Genomic DNA, 19,558 nt, shown 5'->3' with positions numbered 1-19,558 from the left:
TGTACAATTGTCAAATATGCTAAATTGAAAGCTGGTAAATACATCGAGAAACGGTTAATTTGTATTTCAGGCATTGATTCTGATATTCAAATTATATAACAGTCCGCTTGAGCGAATTTATCGTAATCTATTGTTATCGAGGTAAATCTGCTCAATTTACCGTTATCCGTACTGAAGGCCATATCCCCCAGCCCTAGGACATAGCCAATGTGAATTTCTGTTTTTATTTTCAATTTGTTAATTAAGTTTTTAAAAACATTATATTTATCAGTTTATTAATTCATTTATAGCATAGAGTTTTAAAAAAATAAACACGATAATCAACTCTAGTTTGCACTGAGAAACTGATATACACATACTGTTAACGAAATCAGTTTTATTTTTTCGCACTGTTAATAACCAATATTTATTACTGACTGCTGCTAACACATGTCACCTTACCTATACTGCAAGAGTACCACTATTACAAGTCTTGTTATTGTGTTTTTATTGTGTACATACTTTTTAATCAATTTTGTGTGGGGGGGGGCACTCTATGGGGCAGCTTTGAATCTCATGACACTTTGTGTAATGACATTAAAGGCGTTCTGTTGTATTCTATTCTATATATAATATATATGCAATTATAATATGTATTTAATCATCAAAGTCATATGAAACAACCTACTTTAAGTCTAGGCGTTCTTCCAACAGCGACCTCTCCTGGCCGTTTCTTCTCTTCGCCTCAAATGTAGTTCTGCCTTGCACTCTTCTTGGTTAGCGGAGGGGGAAAACTTGCTTTAGGAGTAATTAAGTATCATGGGTAGCAGAGAAATAACGCTAAATTAAATGAGCCCGAGAAGCTTCAATGCTTAAAAATGAAGCGAGTTCATTGTAATGTTCTTTGATGGAAGAAGTGCAGCGGAAGCAGTACTACAGTAAATGGCTAAAGTCCGAATTTTCAACATATACATTTACGGATTTTTTAAATCCTGAGCCTTCAAATTGAGTTATTGACAGTGATGACTAGAATGTGCAAATGTTGATCATATTTATTGAATAGTTTTTTGACTCCAGTGATGTAAAGACATGATGGAACTTCCAAACGGAAGTTTCAGCGCCTTAACGTTTCTACTTCCGGTTCACTTGAAGTAGCAACATCTATTTACTCATCCAGGACTTGCTGTTCTTTTTGTGTTCCCTTCTCCTAACCAAACGAGCGCCTTCAAAACATTCTCATCGGGTAAGTACCGAAGATACAATTAGTAGACTAAAGAGTCCTATTTCAAAGCGTAGTGGAAGTCGTTTGGCTTTATGGTGAAGCTTCGCATTTTGCCTAACTTAGTTTAGCTTAGCACGCTACCCAGATAGCAGACTGACGTTGAAATGATGTTGAATCAACATTCCGCTGTCAATCTTAGATCAGACATGTCCAAAGTCCGGCCCGGGGGCCAAATGCGGCCCGTGAACAAATTTCATTCGGCCCCCCGCCTCTGTCATAAAATCAATAGGGAATGGGACGTACTACGTCATTGTTTGGACGCGCCTCCATGCTGGCAATATGATTCACTTCCGGTTCGGCAGACTCAATGCGGATTGTAACGTGTGGTCGTGCTAAGCTAACTCTTTCGGTGTTTTAGAAAGAAAATATGGGTGCTTATTGTTGCGTTACCGGGTGCAACAGCGTCTCCTACGACAAAAAAAGGGGCTAGGAAAAATGGACTCACTTTTCACCGTTTTCCTGCATGGAGGACCAAATATCAGATCACGAAGGTACGACAGATGGCTGGATTGCAGCGGTTCGTCGGAAAAGCATTTCTTATGATCATATTTCTGCTGGAATGAGAGTGTGTTCCTGTCATCTCTACTCTGTAAGTTGAACGATTTATCCACTTTTGGTTTCAATACGTTTTTTGTTTGTTTGTTTTTTTACACCGTTGTGTAAATCTGCCTCGGTAGCAATGCTCGCCTACTACGACTCACCTACCTGTTGTGTTCCTAGGTAAACCTGCTGACAACACATCCTGATTGGTCACCATCTCTCTTCTTGGATCATTTGACAAAGAAAATTTGTTCAATGGAGTGGTTCCATTTGTCCTGTGTCTGACTCAAACAAGCCCCTGCAGCAGACGCCATCTGGGTCTGCCCTTCTTGTCGATGAACTGCGGGCTTTTAACTTGTGAAAATGCAAGAACTTTAATGCACATATTTATTCTGACTGGCTATTTAACTATGGCCAGTGACGTGTTTTTTTTTTTTAACCACTTTGACAAAGACACGTTTCATTGTAATGTTGAATTTATATATTCTATTATTATTTTTAATTTATAATATTCTTATTTGCTCTAATGTAGACTTTAGACTGTCAATTCAAATAGTGTTGGAAAAGTTGCAATACCTAAAATAGAAATGCAAGAACTGTAAAGTACATATTTATACACCTTTATTTACCTAAGGCCACTGGATGTTTTTTAAGTGCTTTGAAAAATACAGGTTTTGTTGTGATCTTGTATTTATATAGTATATAGCTTTTTATAGTGTATTATATTATGTATTATAATATTTGCTGCCCCCTGCCAGAGTGTGGGCCATTTTGTACTAAAATGGTTTTAAACTGTCAGTTCAAATACTGTGTTGGAGACTAGTACTTGCAATACTTAAAATGGAAATGCAAGAACTTTAAAGCACATATTTATTAGAGCTGGTAATCTTTGGGCACCTAACGATTCGATTACGATTACGATTCAGATGGTCCGATTCGATTCTAAAACGATTATTGATGCACCCCCCCCCCTTTTTTTTTTTTTTTTTTTTTTAAATGTTTTGTACATTAGTTCCAAAATTGTTCAAAAATACTCTCAGGCTAAACCAAACTACTATTTCAGTATCTAGTTAACATATAGCAGTAAACAAATATACAAAAATAACAGTAAATAAAAAACTCCAGTCCCCATTCTGTATCAGCAGCTTTAAACTACATTCAATTAATTTAATGTTGTGAATCAAACGTTAAAGTTGTTAAAATTGCTCCCGTTAATCCATAATTTCCCTTTTGTCAACTTTCGACATGAGAAAATTTTAAAACTATTTTAAAGATAGATTCAAGTCAATATTTTACCGATTTAGGAGTATTTTAGATAAAAAGTTAATTAGGTTTGCTTGGAAGGTTCGCTACAACAGCCTTGCAGAGAAGTGTACTGCTTTAAGATGGCGGCCGTTTACTACGTCTGTATCTAGCTTTTTGTAGATGTGCTGCAAACGCTACCGCTACCGTATTGCATCTAGTCTTATATAAATGATATCTACCGTAACATTATGTGGATGACGTACTTTTGTAGCAGCTTCAGGTATGTTGTTGTGTTTTTTTATCTCATGGCATGAGTTGAGCTAGAGCCGTGAGTTGAGCATTGGCATTACCCGAGGGGCCGGGTAATGAGAAGCATGATGTTTAGCTACTCTCGCTCCGTTGCTCATTGACCGCGCGGCGCGCTGAGTGTGTTGTACTTCCGCTTTACTTGGCATATTTCAATAATCGGAATTTGGATGTTTGTGAATCGTTCTCGAAACTTCCACGGCCGAATCGTGAATAACCTAAGAATCGGAAATTTTGCACACCTCTAATATTTATCCTGTCTGGCAATTTACCCAAGGCCAGTAAATAGTGTTTTAAACTACTTTGACAAAGACACGTTTATTGTGATCTTGTATTTGTGTATTACTTATAATTTATTATATAATATTTGCTGCCACCGTCAGAGGGTGGGCCTTGTTTGCACTCATTTAAAGCTATTAAACTGTCAATTCAAATATCGTATTGGAGAAATTGCATTACTTGAAATAAATCTATTGCAATTTATCAGTCCCAGTTTTTGTCTACAACACTGTCCAAAAATTGTCAATGCATACTCCAAATAGAATAACAAAATTAAGTCACCTGACTTTGTAATTATTACACCTGTTTATTATGAAGACCTGAAGTAAACAACAAGCAGTTACAGTTTGTCAATAAGTTGTTCAAGTCATGTTTTGGTATTCATATTTTATTGACTTTTCACAACAACACTTGGGCTCGTGTTTGTAAGAGCAGAGCAAACTGAAGTTTCAGCGTGCACTCTTCGCCTTTCCAACCTCTCATAACGCTCCGATGTGGTGCGCTTGACCTCAGAATAACCCAAGAAGAGAGATGGTGACCAATCGGGATGTGTTGTCAGCATTTCATATGCAGGTTTTCCTAGGAACATAACAGGTAGGTGAGGAGGAGGAGGAGTAAGTTAGCATTGCTACCGAGGCAGATTTACACAATGGTAAAAAAAAAAAAAACGTATTGAAACCAAAACGGATAAATCGTTCAACTTACAAGAGTAGAGATGACGGGAAACCACTCTCATTCCAGCAGAAATATGATCATAAGAAATGCTTTTCCAAAGGAACCGCTGCAAACCAGCCATCTGTCGTACCTTCGTGATCTGATATTTGGTCCTCCATGCAGGAAAACGGTGAAAAGTGAGTCCATTTTTCCTAACCCCTTTTTTTGTCGTAGGACACGCTGTTGCACCCGGTAACGCAACAATAAGCACCCATATTTTCTTTCTAAAACACCGAAAGAGTTAGCTTAGCACGACCACACGTTACAATCCGCATTGAGTCTGCCGAACCGGAAGTGAATCATATTGCCAGCATGGGGGCGCGTCCAAACAATGACGTAGTACGTCCCATTCCCTATTACGCTGGCCCGCACACAGACTTAATAAATTGGTCAGCAGTACTGCTACCAGCATATGAAGTAGCTTACACACTAAATGCTACTCCTCATTTACCCACTAAAAGGCAGCAGCACTCTAAGCAATATTACCCCGTGTGACCCTTCCCATTTTCTAAAATGGCGATAAGCAACAAAAAAAAAAGAAAGTTGAATGCGTTGGCCAACGCTTCAAGGATAGGTGGAAATTGGACTATTTCTTCACTAAAATACGCAACAACTGTGTCCGCCTCATTTGCAAAGAGACAGTCACTGTTTTGTAAAGAGTTCAATGTGAGGCAATATTACCAAACAAAACATGCTGATATGTACGACAAGATTACAGGGAAGATACGTTGTGAGAAATTGAAGCAACTTGAAGCTAGTTAAATATTTATTGCAGCAGTATTTCGCAAGAGCCCGAGTCGAAAGAACGCCACAAAGGCTAGTTGCGAGATTGTTGAAATTATTAATTTGAAAAAATAATAAAGCAAATGTGACGGACAGAATCACTTGCTAAAATTTGCTTGAATATATTGTTCTACGTAAAGGACGTCAGCCAAGGTCGGCCCCCCACATTTTTACCACACCAAATCTGGCCCCCTTTGCAAAAAGTTTGGACACCCCTGATCTTAGATTGTTGAATCAACTTTGAGCCCCGACGTTGATTTGTCATCACTTTTGCACCCTTGATTAATGTAGTTCCAACGTATAAGACCTTACAAAACCTTAACGTAATTTCCATTATCAATGACATTGGAACAACGCTGAATCAATGCTAAGCTTTCCTTCATTTTCAACCATGATGCTAATTAATGCTTTCAAAAATACCCATATTTAGAAGTCCTGCATTATTTACAGACAGAGAAAACCGCTAGGTTGACGAAAAAAATATTGTACATGAACGATAAAAAAAAAAAAAATCTAATAATTTAACAATGAATAAGTATTGAAGGGAATAGTACCTTTTCTCATAGGCACCGAATAACTGTTTGCATTATTCTAACACTTTTGTTATGATAAAGCATTTAACCATAGTTTAAAGAAACTAGCAGACTTTACTCCATGCCGTTTGACACAGTAAAGCGGACCGGCTTATCAGCGGCTGATAAGCAAAGGAAAATATGTCACCATCTCCTCGGTGGGGCCATGACACCCCGGCCTACCAAAGCAACAAGTTTGATAGCTTGGCGCCTAGACGTCAAGGCATGCCGAACCTCCCACCTCAGTTGCCCTAGAAACCAGGACCCAACAACGAAAGATGACACACGAACCTGACCGCCCAAAAATAAATTTCATAAAAAAATAAAACATAACATCGGTATGACATTTTGTTGTTTAATTTTGTTATTAGAAATGTCTTTTTTTATATGTTTAAAATACTGTATGAACACACACAACAAATGTTTACTATCATATCGTTTTCACTCTGTATTGAACCGTATCGTTCTTAAACTGTTTCGAATCGTATCGAATCGCTTGGCCTTAAAAATGTATCTTTTTTTAATCGAGCCGTAACCTGTGTATCTAGATATGTATCGCATCTGCTTCATGCCAGAGATTCCCAACCTTTGTGAAAAATTTGTCAGAAAACCGGTGGGAGGCCTACTGTTTTGGCTGGCGTGATTCCGGTGACCTGGCTGGGAGGCTGAATTACTTTAATATTAAAATAAAAACTTGCCTAGATTTTAATTGTTTTTTAGTTAAATCACAACAATAGAAAACTTTATTAACTCTCAGTAAAGTTATTTTAAACTTTAAGCCTCCTCAGTCTGACGAGTTTTGCTGCGAACATCGCAGTCAGGGACATAACGTAGCCACTTCTGCAAGACAGCAGCAAATGCATATTATGGTAAATGGTGTTACACTTGTATAGCGCTTTTCTACCTCTCAAGGTACTCAAAGCGCTTTACACAACATTGCCATCTACTGGTGACACAGCACTAGGAGCAATGCGGGGTTCAGTATCTTGCTCAAGGATACTTAGGCGAGTTCATCAGGGTGGAGAATCGAACCTCTGGGTTGGGGGACAACTACTCCACCACTGAGCCACGCCATCCCCGCCATATTATGACGTGGCCATCCTCTTCTGCCACTTCAGTGAATCTGAAAATTACAAACAAAACGACATTCACAGTTCATATCAAGGAATTCAGGCAGGTGTCATTTTTTAGTTTAATATATTTCAGTATTTGTGGTGAAGTGAGTTCCTCAACCAATCTCAAACCAAATTAGGGCTACATATGGGAACGGAGATAGCTAGTTTGCTAGCCAAGATGGAAAAATGACCGTACTGTCCATAAATTAATTTAGACAAGGCTCAATTGTGTCATATCTAGTGATTTTAGGGATTTAATTAGAAAAAGAATTATGTTTGCCTGATGTAAGTTCTACTTAGCTAACATCCAGGCTAGGTAGGTCTTCGCATGTATGCCAATCACAGCAGATACACCATTTCTTACAATTTCGGCAAATTTGTCACGTTGTGTCAAGCAAACTGTTTTATGTACAACTTTGATGACAAACACGGTTTATTCTAACGTAAGACATGATTGTTGATAAAGGATATAAAGGAAAGCAACAGGCATACCTTTAAATATGGCTATCCTTAAATGCATTTTCAGTGGAGTTCATTTGAGGTCACTGTCTTGCCGCTCAAACACAAACACAACTGTTTTTTTTTTTTTTTTTTACCATAACTCCCGCCCATCCATAATTTGATGACTTTTCAATTATATTTGCCGGTCAATCAAAAATCAACTATTTGACAACGGTATTCCATCAACTCTAAAACAATGTTAACCCAACCATCGCTTGACACACCGTAGAACAATGTTATTTCAACGTCACTATCAGATGTCATTGGTATTTGCAATGTTGATTTAACATTGTTTATTGTCGAAAACTTCGATGTCAACCACAATGATGATTTTGATGGAAAATCAATGTTTATTCAACGTCGGTCTTATCTGGGTCGTTAATACATGTTAAAGAATTCCTATTGCTTTGGCTTAACGCCACTTCCGATTTGCAAACTTTGTTTTTTTAGGAAAAGTAGATCGGTTAACATGAGTGATTACATTTAATTGTATAAGACCCTTCTCGACTTGTTTTTAAGATGCGACAAATTACTACTAAGTGAACGCCAACGCAAACCCAGACATCCAAGTCAATGAGGAGAGGAAATTCAGGTCACGACGAACAACTGCAAAAGAAAATGAGGGTAAGATCATCACATTCGTTGTTGTATTTTTCATGCAAAATCAGTCGTGCTTTGATGTGATTGTGATCATTGAATGTGACTGGAGGCCAAGAAGCCCATATCTACGGTGGCCGAGAGGTGTCAGGCGAACTGCTAAGTCAAAATACTTTGCAAATAGAAAAAAAACACGAACCCCAATTGCAAACGCTTTGCAAAAGAAAAAAGCACGAATGCAAACTGACACAACACGATCCCCAATTCCTAAAGCACGATTGTAAATTGGCAAAAGCACGAAACCCATTTGCCACAACACGACAGCAAATGGCTCGCAGCACGGGATGCAAAAGGCTCGCATGACAATTGCAAAGAAGATGACTCAGAAGTGAAAAAAACAAAAGACTTCCGTATAGTCAGATGCAAATTTAAATTAAATAAAAAGGCTTCAATCATTTGTGCTGCAACTGTTTTGTAGATACAGTATTGTGCTTTTATTGAGATATTAATTTCAAGTGGTGACGTCACTCGTAGCTTTTTTTCTTAGCTTAGCTCCCACGGCTAATGGAGCGTATCAACTCTCTCAATAACTGAGGGGTGTCCTAAAAACTAGCACGAACGTAGCGCAAACAAATTCGGGTCAATTTTGCAGTAAATTGGGGGTCTTCAGATATTAATTTTGAGTGATGACGTCCCTCCAAGTCCCTCATTTACAGCAAACGGGTTTCGAAGTGGTTCCATTCGTTTGTGCTACGTTCGTGCTAGTTGTTACAACACCCCTCTGTTATTGGGAGAGTTGGTTCGCTCCATTAGCCGCGAGAGCTAAGCGAAGAAAAAGCTACGAGTGATGTCACCACTCGAAATTAATATCTCAATAAAAGCATAATACTGTATCTACAAAACCGTAGCAGCACAAACGGTTCGCGTCGGGGGGGGCAACTTTATCGTCTTTGCAAATGTCTTGCGAGCCTTTTGCATTCATGCTGCGAGCCATTTGCTGTCTTGTTATGGCAATTGGAGTTCGTGCTTTTGCTGATTTGCAATCACGCTTTAGGAATTAGGGATCGTGTTGTGGCAGTTTGCATTCATGCTTTTTTTCTTTTGCAAAGCGTTTGCAATTAGGGTTTGTGCTTTTTTTTCTATTTGGAAAGTGTTTGGACTTTGCATTTTGCCTGACAACTCTTGGCCACCGTACATATTTGACTTGCGAGACAAGGCTCACTGTAACGATGATCTCACGATATGGTGAGAACACAATTATTAATACAGGGGCCAATTGAACTCAATATAACTACTACTTCGATAGCTCTTTACAAAAACCCGAATGGTCCACAAAGTGCATTACAACAACAATATAGTTCATGATAAATAAAAGGCAGGAAAGTATTAGACAATGACACTGGTACAAAAACAAAAACAACAAATCTTGATGAAAGTCTAAACGACAAATAAAACAGGTAAAATCCAAAGAATCAAAACCCTGAAGAAAATTAACCAGGCGACCCCAGTTTGAATAAATGGCGAGTCTAAAAAAGTGGATCTTTAGCCGTGATTTAAAAAGGCCTAAATTCTTAACGGTGCGGATTTCATGGGGCCGGCTGTTCCACAATCTGGGGGCATCAGCTTCAAAAGATCGATCCCCCTCACTGTTTAAGTCTCGACCTTGGAACTTGCAAAAGAAGCTGGCTGGTTGAACGAAGAGCCCTGCCAGAGTTACGGAGGGTTAAAATCTCCGACAAATAAGAAAGAGCAGGTCATTAATATAATTAAGAACAAACAATAAAAGTTGAAAATCAATTGTAAAATCAGCCGGAAGCCAGTGGTGGTATGATAGCATGGGGGTAATATGTTCACGTCTGGGTGTATCGGTTAAAAATCGAGCAGCAGCATTTTGAACAAGTTGCAGACGATGAATAAAGGAAATATTAAGTAAGTTAATTCATCTATGTACTAGTCTTTCTAATAAAAGCCTTTAATGGCGTACCGCACGCATGCTATTTTTAGACTGTGACGTTGCATCGTAAAGTAGAAGTGGGACATTATAGACCCGTCCTTGCATAGAAACTGTTAATTCTGCTACTTTTCTCTAGGTATCTTTCAAAAACGAACATGCCGATCACACACTGCTTTTTTGGAAGTTGTAGAAATGACTCTAGATATTACGACATATGGAGGATGTTTCTTCATACGTTTCCCAAAACCAAAAACTCAGAGTAAAAAATATGAACAATGAATCAACTTGCGCTGACTTTTTACGGCAGCTCGGTGAATCCATTCACATTTCATCTGCAGTAAACGTTTTGTTGGGTTGGCATGGTCTTCAAGCGGACAAACAAGTAAGCCATTTTGATATTTTTAACTTTTTTTTAGCGTGACATTGTGCCGTGCTGCTTCTGTCTGACAATGAATGACATGAAAATAATTAAAATGGTATCTGACTGCCAGTTACCTTTTCTGTTGTAAAAAAACAACTTTAGTAAGGAGGAAGTGTAAATATTTGCCAACAATGAAAAAATTAAAAGTGTTCGTTGGTTGTCACAGAGTAGCATTTGCGATCCCACACAAAACTAACTAAATTAGTAGTGGTGTCAACAATAATCAATGCGGAGATACATCCCGATGCGGGGCATTGACGATTCGATTCGATGCGGGCAACAAGCCGAATCGATTCAGCACATTTTAAAATATATAAGTACGTTCAAAAATCTTCCCTGCGCAATTCCGGTGATGCAACGGATTTGGTTTCCCCATTTGTATTATTATTCTCATGTTTACCTGTAGAGTAGTGCCTAGTTTGGGTCTAAAAAATCCAGCCCCACCCGACCGGCCCGCGTGTATTAAAGCCCGACCGCCCGAGCAATTAACTCAACTTGCAGCCCCGAGCCGAAAAAAAAACAAAATTTTATTTTTTATATTGAATGCCCGAGCCCGAAAAAAGCCCGAAATTTTACGTTTTATTTGTAGGCCCGAGCCAGACACCCCCCCCATGAAAATGTACGTTTTATTAATAGGTCCGAGCCCATTTTATATTTTATTTGTGGGGACTCAGGCGGAGGAGTGCGTTTTGTGTGATCACATTTGTGACGATGCATATGTGCATAGTGATAACAAATTAAAGCCTGTCTTTTGTAACAAAATCTCCCAGTTAAACAAGACTGTAAAATGCATATTCAATAAACATTTATATCTTTTATATGTGTGTGTCTGTTCTATCAGGTGGATAGTTCATGCGTCATTTCCTCGGCAAAATGCAATAGACATTTATTTTAATTTCTCCGAGTTGGCGGAAAAAAACGCAAGTTTTCTTAATGTTTAAATAGTCTACATATTTTTATGGTAATTATAAATGCATTTACACAACGAAATGACGCTGGAAAGGTTTGTTAAATATATTTCTGTTTGGGATATTGTGCTCACATGGACGTGCCTCTCTGACAAGGAGAGGAACAGCACCATATACAAAAATAAACTAAAAAACTTTTAAATAACATTCTTTATTTTAATGACTTGTATCAGAACAAACAAAAGAACAACCTGCCTTAAGGAGCACTGAAAGAAAATAAATAGTGACGTTTTAAGGAAAACCACGAACTCCACGATGTCCTGCTTAGCACGAAGAGGTGCGGCCCTTGAAACAAATGATAATAACGATGTTTGACTAATATCTTTTAGGCCAGTACAGTTTTTAAAATGCCTGCTCAGCGTCAATGTGCCAGTCTTTCTGCTCTCGTGCGAGAGCAAAGCGCCACATTTGTTGCATTCGGCAAGGCCGACAGTTTTCTATAACATCTTCCACTATCAATTTAAATCCTTTCCACACACCACTCGTGGATTCTTGCCTTTTCAATCCCACCATCTTTAGTTTGCTTTTCACCTCTTGCGGCTCTATATCGAAATTGAAAAAGGAAATACCAGGATGCAGCGTTGCAGACTCGCGGAGAGTGCCAAGAGCGGTTTGGGGAAGATTAAAAGGAGGGCGGGCCCACGGCGTTATTGTGCGCAAACAATGCACTGGCTCATATTTGTGATTACCAAAGCGCCTTCTCTGTGTTTTATCCAATTCATTTATTTTATAACAAGTATTCCTTAGTTTAACATCCATACATCGTTTTAGTATACAAATATATATTTATTTTTAAAAAAAGTGAGAGAGAAGTCCGACCCGAACGTAAATGATTGACATTTTGGGCACGACCTGGCCCGAAATTCGGTAGGGTCGGACCGGGTTCGGATTCGTGCTCAAGATCTCGGCTCTACTGCAGAGGGAGCTACTTTACATTCAAATATCAATCCATTCCCCGGATTGATATTGCGATAAAGATGCTGCTGCACTACAATATTTTCTTTGTCGTTTTCTTTAATATTTACTTGAATATTTTTATTGATGAGTCGTTGTGACTAAAATACAGTGACTTTTATTACTGATTTTGCACAGGAGTTCAGATGTTGCACTGTGTGAAAGGCTGCTACTGTGTGTAAAAAAAAAAAAAAAAAGAGAAAGCCCTGGTCTCATTCAAAGCACTAATTAAATGCTGTGATCCTTTTTTTTTTTTTTTTTTTTTTTTAAATATATATATCTGAAAGTATACTATTTTCATTTGACTTCAACCAGGAGTGACACAAGAGCCAATAAAAATTTGTTTAATGTCTGACCGCTTGTGTTGCCTCACGATTCACGAAAAATATGCTTTGTTTAAGAATTTTAATGCATCCCAGGCTTTAATGCATCGCGATGCATTGCCGAATCGAACCGAATCGAATCGTGACCCTCTGAATCGGATCGAATCGAATCGTGGCCCTCCGAATCGTAATCGAATCGAATCGTGAGGGCAGTGCCAATGCACACCTCTATAAATTACCCCCAGGACGGTCAGAGACGTAGACAACCAGAGGATATAATATATAAGAAAGACAGGGCTGGTGGTAAAGGATAGCTTGTTGAAACAGGAGAATTTCATTGTCAGTAGTGTCGATAAAAAAGCTAAGGCTATCCTTAGGGCGGCTCGTTTTTTTCGTGTTTTTCAGCCTTCGACACGCAAGCCCTCTCTTTCACTGAACATTTTTATGTTCTTCCACATCTTTGCCAGTGAATTTGGCACCATGGACATTAGGCCTGAACGATATTGGAAAAAACTATTGTCGCGATTTTTTTTAGGTTTGCAATATATTGCGATATTATATTGCGATATTAAAAAAAAAGAAATTTTCACTAAATGACTTGAATAGCTGTTTGGAAATACTTTACATAACACACCGTGACCACAGTGTATTCATATAATACCGTTTAATTTGTTAATGATGAAGATTTCTGTATGAAGGTATCCAGGAAGTCATGTCTGCACAAAATAGATCATTTATTGAATACAATATTTTACACTTCAACAGCAGCAAATACATTAAATGATAAATAAAAGAGCAGGTGCATTAGTCCCCTTAGTTTTTGACAAAATATAACAAATAAAAACTTCTGTAAAATAACAACAAAGTTGTCAACATATTTGAACAAAAATATTAAATATGACAAATAAAAGAGTTGTTCACAAACTATAACAATAAATAAAAACCTTAGTAAAACAACAAAGTTGTCAACATATTTGAACAAAAATATTAAATATGACAAAAGAGTTCACAAACTATAACAATACATAAAAACCTCAGTTAAACAACAAAGTTGTCAACATATTTGAACTTAAATATTAAATCTGACTAATAAAAGTGCAAGTGCATTAGTCCCCTGAGTTGTTTACACAAAATATAACAATATAAAACTGCAACAAAGTTGTAAAAATATTTCAACAAAAATATTAAGTATCAAAACTTTATGTGCAGCTGTACTATATATAGTTATTTGAAAAATACGGTTTACAATAAATTTAAATATAAAAGAAACAAACTCAATTGAACTTGTAAATAATTGAACTGAATAACTGCAAATAACTGTGATGAATAACAGAACCATTTTAACTCCCAAATTTCCTGCCTTCCTGATAGCTGTCACATTAAAAGAAGAAAAGACATTCCTTCAGCTGTGTTATGTATTTGTCTGCATATCGTCCACCTTCCTTGCTCAGCAATTCTCAACTGGGTCTCATAGGTTTTTGGCCAAGACTAGCAGGCTTGAGACAATAACGTTGGCACGTAACAATGTTCCCACCTGTGCTAAAAAGCCTCTGATGGGGAGCTCGTAGCAGGAATGCATAGATACCTGCGTTTTAAATGGTCCCACATGTTTGACAGATTACTTCTTGTTGAGGCAACCATGGCGAGGCACTGTTGACAGGGCTGTTTTTTGTCCCTTATGGTCTTGTTCTTGCCAAAATACTTCCAAAACTCCTTTTGGATACAGTCTTCCTTGCTCCTCCAACGTGTTGATTGCTTGCTTTCACTTTGAGAACGGGCCCTCCTCCCTCCGCTCTGCTGTTCGGCCCCTCCTCCCTCCACTCCGCTGCCGCGGGGGGAGGGGGAGGAGCCGATGACTTGCTGGAGGGAAAGCAGCTGTGCGCTCTCCTTCTCTCTCCTTCCTCAAAACAAACGTTTGTGGATTAAAAAAAATGAAATTAAAAAACTATCGCACGTCCTTGCGATGGGACTATTGCACATGCGCACATCGCGATGCCGATGTTTAAACGATATATCGTTCAGGCCTAATGGACATCATTTTTGGAGAGAATTGGTAGGTTTAGCTCTGTAAACATCTCCTTCGTACACGATTTCCATTCATTTCCTATGAGGGGCAAACGGTGGTGTCCCCCCCCCTTGGCAACAGTAGCTAATGTCATGACTATTAATGAGCGGAAGTGACGTGTTGCTTGCGGTATGCCATTGACACAGTTGCGTGTAATTAATCCAAAATATATGAAAGTGTCATTTTTATCATTACATTGTGGAAAATAATGAACTTCATCACAATTTGTGAATTTTTTTTTCGGAATGACCTGTGGATTTCTCCCCGTATTATTAAAAAATATGCTATTTTTTTCCCTGCCAGTGTCCCGCCGATGTCACTGTAGAAGATCTTCACCATGAGAAGCATGATCTCCTCCATGTTAAACAGGAAGAGGAGTCTGAGATGCCGTACATCAAACAGGAGGCAGAGCCAGAGACCCCCGACATGAAAGAAGAAGACCAGGAAGCTGAAATCTCGCAATTTCCATTGACTGTCATTTTGAAGAGCGAAGAAGACGAAAGTCCAAGCGAAGAGACAGGAGCAGCGAACCCCTCGAGCGACAGCTCATTTAAGCACTTGACAACAAAAGGAGAGGAAGGAACGCAACCGGACAGCCTCTTAGCTCCGCTTTCGGACAGCGACGACATAACGTCACATTCTTCTGACTTTAATACTGGTGAGGAGGATGATGACTTAAACCAAAATGATTCAAAATCTTTAAACAGGTCATCATTGAAAAGAGGCACAAAGGAATACGCGATTGGTAAACGTTATCCCTGCTCAATCTGTGATAAAACATTTTCTTCGAAACATTATCTAAAAGCACACATGCGTACACACACCGGGGAGAAGCCTTTTCTCTGCACATCTTGTGGTAAACAATTCACTCAGAAGAGAGATTTAAAGAAACACACACACAGCCACACTGGAAAGAAGCCTTTCGCCTGCACACTCTGCGATAAAAGATTCACTCAGAAGACTGATTTAGAAAGGCATAAGCGTACACACACTGGAGAGAAGCCTTTTGCCTGCTCATTTTGTGGTAAAAGATACGCTCAAAAAGGAACTTTAGTAACGCACGAACGCACACACACTGGAGAGAAGCCTTTCGCCTGCACACTTTGTGATAAAAGATTTTCCCAGCAGACTCATTTAAAAATACATAAGCGCACACACACTGGAGAAAAACCTTACGCATGCTCACTTTGTGGTAAAAGATACACTCAGAAGACTGATTTAGTAAGACATAAGCGCACACACACTGGAGAAAAGCCTTTTCCATGCACACTTTGTGGTAAAGGATTCGCTAAGAAAAGAACTTTAGTAACGCACGCAAGAAGCCACACTGGCTAAAAAAAAAACTTTAAATTTCAGCGTTTGACAAAATATTCCTGCCATGCATTTTGTGAAAGAATATTTTATTAATGCTTATAAAAACACAAACTTTAAAGCGGAAATTTGAACTAAGGTTGGCCAACCATGTTTTTGAATAATATCAATGGCTAAACAATTATAAGCATATTTTCATTATTTTTTTTAACGCAACCCTTCCAGGTTCTTTGTTTAACCCATAGCAACGCCCTTGACAACGAAAATGCTTTTCTTCGGCAATCTTCGGAAATTATGTCACACCGGGAAGTGCGAGGGAAGTGCGCCATAGAACAATATTGTTTGTTGCATTGCTTCTCGGTAAGATACTACTGCGGTGTGTGGCGATGTTTTGTTCTCACTCAAACGAAAATTTGTATGAGTGGCCATAGGATAGCAGGGCACGTAAATGGACATCTTTCGTTCGCACGAAGCGAATGAATTTCACGCCATCATCGTGTAGTGTTCCCTGGTGCAAACACTTCGAAGATGCCTGCTTCCTTAACCGGTCTGCTTATGATCAAGGATTTGCCAAAAAGTAAGTGTGATTTTTGGATAGATGACTGATGACTTTGTCAAAGCAGAGCTGCCAACTGTTGTGGAATGAACAGTATAAGATAGCGACGTTAGCCGAAAGTTAACTCGTGGCAATCCCCGATCATAGTTGTTGTTGCGTTCGCTAGGTTAAGCGTGTTTAAATTGTGCGTCATCTACGATCTTGTCCGAAAGGTTTAATCCACTGTCAATCGGGAAAGAGGTGTGGATATGCATATATGCGGGTCGGCGTCGCGGTAATTCACGGTCACGTTGCCGTAAGAGACACACACCGCCGGTGAGTTTGTGCACATTTATTTGTATTTGTATTATGTATTTCCACCTTCATGCTTCAAGCATTGCATTGCATTTGTACGGTTCGGCGTTTCTTTCACGGTGATCGCTTGATAACCTTCTAGTTTGTGTTTTATGTACGAGAGCCGCTGACAGGTGACAACAACAAGCGTGTTGGTTTTAATGTCTGGCAGCGAATCAGCGAGCGCGCAGGCCACGCAGTGAATCATGGGAAATGTAGTCTCGGGACAAAACTGATGTGGTGCTTTGTAATCTGTTCGCTTGTGTGAAAAAACATTTCCTCACGCCATTAGACGCCACTTCCTGCCGATAGCCACAAGCTGTGTTCGTACTGTTAGCTCCATGTGTTAATGAAGAAACAAAGTTGTCAGCACGTTGTGTGTTTGATGCATTTGTACACAAAAAGCTCATAACAAGACACTATGCACGATCCATTTAAGAGATGCTGAAGTAGTAGGAGGCGAGGAGGAGATCAGCGAGAAGCAAAACTTCGCGGTCAAATGTGGCGGCAGTCCGCTATTATTTTGTTTTCTTATTGTTGCCACAATAAAGTGGAGAAAGCCATCAACGACTCATCTCCTTCTTTCCCCCCAACGTTTTTATATTATTATTTTATATGCATGAGAGCTGCCGGATCTGCCAAAATGAATATGCAGTCTGATTATATTATTTTTTTTAACAATGTCATCCGATAGACAAAAACATAAAATTATGTGCAAATGCCTGCATCTTCAAATCATGAAAATAATAACAGCCTATAGCTTACCAATCTTGTAATCTCGATGGGTCTTGTATCCATTCCATGTCAGGTAGTCTAGGCACATTGTTTGCATCCTGGTTAGCGTCTGGCTAATACATGTTTGGTCCAACATAAAATTCCAAGCTCCTCTTCTTCCTCCAACTCCTCATAAACTTGGATCTCCTCCCTTGCGCTCGATCTATCGCTTATATCGCTGTTTGAATCATTGTTTGAAGGGCTTTGTATGGCGGCCGTATGTATGGAACTGCCATCGCTGTTCCCGGTGTGACGTATCACGTATCACTACTTGCTGTCTTTAATATCTCCTGCCCTTTTTGTTCATTACTGTTAGCTCGGTGGTCACTCATGAGCACAGGTGTACATTTGTGTGTTCAGTCTCCGTGAGACCTCATGAAGCGTGTCGACACAGTGACACACGGTGTTGACACAGTGAGGATACTGTGTCATTGAATACTGACACCTGCTGGACATAAAAAATCCCTACAGGCAACCCACTTGACAGACTGACACTGAATTGATGACATAGTAAAATCATTTAAGTCTTTGCATTCGTTTTGCATTATTCCATATCTTTAAATTATGTGAACATACAGTACTGTGCAAAAGTTTTAGGCAGGTGTCCTGCCTAAAACTTTTGCACAGTACTGTATATCATAATGTGAAAATGTAAGTAATAATGAATGGGTGAATGAGGATGCTTGTGGACTTTTTGTTCTGATAAAATTTTATTCAAAAACGTAGCTTTTTTAATGTTTAAAATTTAGTTGGTTCCTTTTTATCTATTTTTTTTTAAAACAAGCAATTTCACCTGTTGTGGACAACACACACACCCGCATGGAACCAACGATGCCAGCATGCACAAGAATTTCTCAGCCACTTGAAAGAGGTTTGGATAAGATATCCATTGGCTCCTCCAGTATTGAAGTAAATCTGCATTGCGTGCCATGTTCGGCTCAGCCATTCATCGTTGCACTTTTGCAATTCCATCTCCTGTTGCATTGCCTCCTTGACTCCCCACTTCGTCATCTAAGTGCTACCATAGCCCATCAGAAAAAAATTGAAGTGGACAATAAATAAATTATAGCTTAATTACCGATTTCTAATAAATTACCAAAAAAGCTACTGTGGCTAAGTAAAGGAATGGCTCTATAACTGTTTATCTTGGGATTATCAGAAACTTCATTCTCATGCTTAGCCCAATAATGCTTCAACATTGAGGAGGTGGCTACTGTTTGTATATGACAGGTTGAAAGTACAAATAAGATTTCACCTGAGAAAAAAAAAAAACGTTAACAATACAACCATATTATTTGGAGCCGCGCCGTCCGACATGATCCGTTCAGACCTAGACTCGTACCTTCACGCATAACACGTCAAAGACGAAACGCGAGCGCTTTCACCACTAAGCTGGTTGGTTAAATGCTAATGGCCATTCTTGAAGGTATCAAAAGGGGATATTTCAGCGCACCGCAAACGATGGACCCGCGCCTACCTTTCACACTAATAAACTAAAAGAGTTACCTTAAAATTCATTGTATTTTGAATGAAAGATGACTAGTGGGTTTTCCCTGTGTTGCGTCCATTTCCACAGCATGTAGACAACCGGGAAGTAACCGTGAGATGTGGATTGTTTCAGCAGCTCCATCGCGTTGACAGACGCGCTTCCTTTTGAACCAGTTTGTCGCGTCATGACTGTGTCGACACAGTTCAATGAGTTCATGCATCGGTCACGTGATTTTCTTGTAGCGATACGCGCACCGACGCTGGGTTTGCTCCATGAGCTCGGCGCGCGCTGGCGCATTAGTATCACTGGACCCATCACTAGTGTGTGACAGACGTGCATGGGGTGGGCGCACCGCTGCCCGCTCCTCCCCGCTGCCGGAGCCGCAGGTCGCGCGGGGTCGCCCCATGGGACAATTGTGAAATACGGTATAAACAACGTTCCGTATTGGTTCAATACGGAACGCAACTTTTAATTCCTAATTACGGAACGATTCCGTA

At 39.3% G+C, this 19,558-nt stretch overlaps 1 protein-coding gene across 1 annotated transcript; it reads left to right on the top strand.

Annotated features, from left to right (window-relative positions):
- Positions 1-1,088: 1,088 nt before the first annotated feature.
- On the top strand, positions 1,089-18,129 carry LOC130915839 (gastrula zinc finger protein XlCGF8.2DB-like). The gene is made up of 3 exons (XM_057835973.1): positions 1,089-1,222; positions 7,836-7,940; positions 14,902-18,129. The coding sequence occupies exons 2-3, from the start codon at positions 7,890-7,892 to the stop codon at positions 15,931-15,933; spliced, it is 1,083 nt and encodes a 360-aa protein (XP_057691956.1). The 5' UTR covers positions 1,089-1,222; positions 7,836-7,889; the 3' UTR covers positions 15,934-18,129.
- The last annotated feature ends 1,429 nt before the right edge of the window (positions 18,130-19,558 follow it).

This window comes from Corythoichthys intestinalis, chromosome 1, assembly GCF_030265065.1.
Source record: "Corythoichthys intestinalis isolate RoL2023-P3 chromosome 1, ASM3026506v1, whole genome shotgun sequence".
Lineage (NCBI taxonomy): Eukaryota > Metazoa > Chordata > Actinopteri > Syngnathiformes > Syngnathidae > Corythoichthys > Corythoichthys intestinalis.
The sequence above is the reverse complement of the archived record's forward strand: the minus strand, read 5'-3'. Positions and strand labels throughout refer to the sequence as shown.

What these genes read in the sequence shown, in the direction of transcription:
- LOC130915839 (XM_057835973.1), top strand. Translation starts at nt 7,890, where the DNA reads ATGAGGAGAGGAAATTCAGGTCACGACGAACAACTGCAAAAGAAAATG. An exon ending in AACTGCAAAAGAAAATGAGG is followed by an intron (nt 7,941 to 14,901) that starts GTAAGATCATCA and finishes TTTCCCTGCCAG; the next exon opens with TGTCCCGCCGATGTCACTGT.